This window comes from Lolium perenne, chromosome 4 (genome assembly GCF_019359855.2).
Source record: "Lolium perenne isolate Kyuss_39 chromosome 4, Kyuss_2.0, whole genome shotgun sequence".
Lineage (NCBI taxonomy): Eukaryota > Viridiplantae > Streptophyta > Magnoliopsida > Poales > Poaceae > Lolium > Lolium perenne.
Window position 1 is genome coordinate 395,310,867 of NC_067247.2, and position 3,170 is coordinate 395,314,036.

The 3,170-nt window shown below is 44.0% G+C and overlaps 1 protein-coding gene across 1 annotated transcript; it reads left to right on the plus strand.

Annotated features, from left to right (window-relative positions):
• The first annotated feature begins 795 nt into the window (after positions 1-795).
• LOC127297653 (remorin) lies at positions 796-2,668 on the plus strand. Its single transcript, XM_051327968.2, has 5 exons — positions 796-1,055; positions 1,522-1,554; positions 1,647-1,734; positions 1,993-2,074; positions 2,156-2,668. Exons 1-5 carry the CDS (start codon positions 938-940, stop codon positions 2,354-2,356), a joined length of 522 nt encoding a protein of 173 aa, XP_051183928.1. The 5' UTR covers positions 796-937; the 3' UTR covers positions 2,357-2,668.
• Positions 2,669-3,170: the final 502 nt, after the last annotated feature.

Genomic DNA, 3,170 nt, shown 5'->3' on the forward strand with positions numbered 1-3,170 from the left:
TGGAGAGTCTGCAATTCAGGTGTTGTCAAGGTGGTGGATGTATTGCTGTTGTTAGGTCCAAGATATTGTAGCGGGACTTTTGTTTCTTAGTTTTCTTTTTTCTTTTTTTTTGGCTGTGTGCATCCGTAGTGCCATTAGGGTGGTGCGTTGTTGTAGAGGCTAGATATAATTGGTATCTCTCGATATTAATATATTCCTTTATCGAAAAAATTAGATGGTCCAATGACCTTGATATAACCTTTGTTATGTTTAGAGTACTTTGTATTTCTTGTAAACTCCTGTAACATATCCGGATCTTCTCCAAGAAAACCAATAGGACGATCGAGCTGTGGGCGTGGGCCATATGGCAACCTGGAACACCTGAGTTAGCCGTCCTTGCTAGCTACCTTGGCCGGACCCGACGAGTCCGATGGTTGGTCTGTTGGTTTGTGCCCTGCCACTTGCCTGCCACCGGAGCCGGTTCGATCGGACGGCCATGAGTCGCCGTGACGCCATCGACACGCACCAGCCACCAAATGCCAAATAGTAATGCTCTACTGCTCACGGAAACGAATAGCAGCACGTCCGGTCTGGCCCCCTAGCTTGATTCCACCTTAATTTTTCTCATCCAGCGCACTCGATGAACGTTGCTTGCTGCACCCACACCCAGCTCACCGCCTGCCTGGAACAGCCGATATCCATCGCTTGATTTCTCTCTCACCATCTCTTTTGCTAGTTAACTAAGCCACCTTGACTATCATACAACACTAGCTACCTCGCTCCACCTTTCTCTCTCTCACACCACATATATAGTCGACAGACCGGTCAGGTGCAGAGTGCATAACAAGCAGTTGCGTCTGCCTCCCTGTCTACCTTCCTCTGTGAGCTACTGCATCTTCGCTCACCAACTTAAGCAACCTGTAGAGCCCTTTCCGTCAAGACGAAGTTGAGAGAGCAGATGGCGGCTGGGGAGGCCAAGAAGGTGGAGTTGGAGGCGGCCACCAAGGACATCGCCGAGGAGAAGGCCATCGTGCCCGTCGCCGACGACTCCAAGGCCATCGTCGCCGTCGCCAAGGGTACGTTTGTGGTTGGGGTTTATTTGTTTGTAGCACGAGCTCCCGGCTGAGCTGATCCCCTGTTTTTCCATGGCCACTAGCTAGCGACCCACTCTGCCTCTTGATTGGTTCTGTTAATTTCCGCCCAAGAACATCAAATTTCATTTTAGTTGGTGCATCATCATAGATTAATAGTGTGTAGGTAGAAGATCAAGGATTGTTTGTCTAGTACGGACAAAACTAAAGACAATTTCCCGCTCCTCCAACAATCAATTTGAATCAGTGAAAAAAATAGACCCTTGCGAAAGGAAACAATTTTCTGGCACACAATATTTATTCTTCTGCTGTTTCCGTTTTTTACTAATCACCATGATAAATAACATCGCAAGTACGTAGCCACAAAAGTTCCTCGCTAGGCACTCAAAACTATCATATGCAAAGAACTGAAAGAATTTGCAGAAAATCCTGACTCGTCTCTTTTTATCAGATGCTGAAGGTCACAAAGGTTCATCTGAAAGAGGTAAAAATGAAGAGAAGATAACTCCCAATTTACCCAACAAGAATTCTTCAACTCATGCTAATTTTCATACAGTTCCATTTTCCGTTCTTCAGATGCTTATCTCACCAAGATTATGTCCGAGAAGAGACTGACGCTGATCCACGCCTGGGAGGAGAGCGAGAAAGCAAGAGCTGAGAACAGGTGAATAATCAGGGCTTCTAACTGGTTGTTGCTTAAAAGTCACAAGAATCACCAGTACGATTAGTACAAAATGACTGAGATAGCACATCACCTCTGGCAGTCTGGCTAGAATTAATGGAGAGCTACCTTATGATGCACTCAATGTGTACCTTCCATATCTGCTACATGAACTGATGTTCCACATGTACCAAAATCATGTACTATACTACTATCTGCAACTAACTTCTTCACCTTTCTTGTTTTGTTCAATAATATCAGGGCCGCCAAGAATCTGTCCTTCATCACTTCATGGGAGCACGCCAAGGAAGCAGAGCTGGAGGCCGGATTGAAAAAGATGGAGGTGGGCAAACAGGGTGACAAGTTCCTATCTCTGTAATCTGGAACAAATTTTACAGTTCGTTAACGGTACTTATCATGGCAGGAGCAACTGGAGAAGAAGAAAGCATCGTATAAGGAGAAGCTGAAGAACAAGCTCGCTGCGCTCCACAAGTCGGCCGAGGAGAAGAGAGCGATGGCGGAGGCGAAGCGTGGGGAGGAAATAGTCTTCGCGGAGGAAATGGCTGCCAAGTACCGCGCAAAAGGCGAGGGCCCGACGAAGCTCTTTGGGCTCTTGAAAGCATGAGAGCTGTGATTCGAGGAAGGCGTCAACACTCCCTGCAGAGTGTACATATGTTGGACTGTTACCGACTAGTCTGGGACTTACAGATTCGATGCATGACTTGTTAGTGGTGTGTACATGTATTTTGAAGGCCATTGGTGTGTGTTTCTTTTGTTGGAAGGTTTCTTGTTTGGTTAAATTTGTTAAGTAATTGTGTATAAGCATAGGAGTGCAGGTCTGATCTGATGGATTGATATATTTATTCTTTGTATGTAAGTTTTGTTCGTTAAAGCATTCGTTCATATGCATTTGAGAAATACTGTTCCATTTGTCTCATTTCTTTGTTGAAAGCAAGCACAAGAGATATCTAATACTACATCTGTCCATAAAAGGATTTCTTAGATTTCTCTAAATGTGGATATATGTACACACTATTTAGTGTATAAATACACCTAAATTTAGATAAATCTAAGACATCCTTTATGGACAGAGAGAGTAATAATGTAGAAGCTAGGAAAACTAGGGGCAGAGCAATGTTTCAGAGGTGAATCGCAAGAGATGAACATTCATTAGTGGAGCACATACATAAATACTTGCTGAAAATTTATATGTAGCGGCAATTAATCCGTTGCCATGTTAACAATGTTTCTTCTTAGCTGAGATCACTGACACGATAGAGTCTGGTGAATTTCATACCTGGCCAGGTTCTCGCTCATTCTTCCACCTACAAACAAGGAAATATAAACAAAAGAAATAAGTTAAAGAGAGCTTGATTTTTTCCACAGACAATTACAACATATAACAATTCGCTCCAAATGGTGACCAGGTCAAGTGTCAG

What these genes read in the sequence shown, in the direction of transcription:
- LOC127297653 (XM_051327968.2), top strand. Translation starts at nt 938, where the DNA reads ATGGCGGCTGGGGAGGCCAAGAAGGTGGAGTTGGAGGCGGCCACCAAG. An exon ending in AAAGCAAGAGCTGAGAACAG is followed by an intron (nt 1,735 to 1,992) that starts GTGAATAATCAG and finishes CAATAATATCAG; the next exon opens with GGCCGCCAAGAATCTGTCCT. An exon ending in CCGGATTGAAAAAGATGGAG is followed by an intron (nt 2,075 to 2,155) that starts GTGGGCAAACAG and finishes TTATCATGGCAG; the next exon opens with GAGCAACTGGAGAAGAAGAA.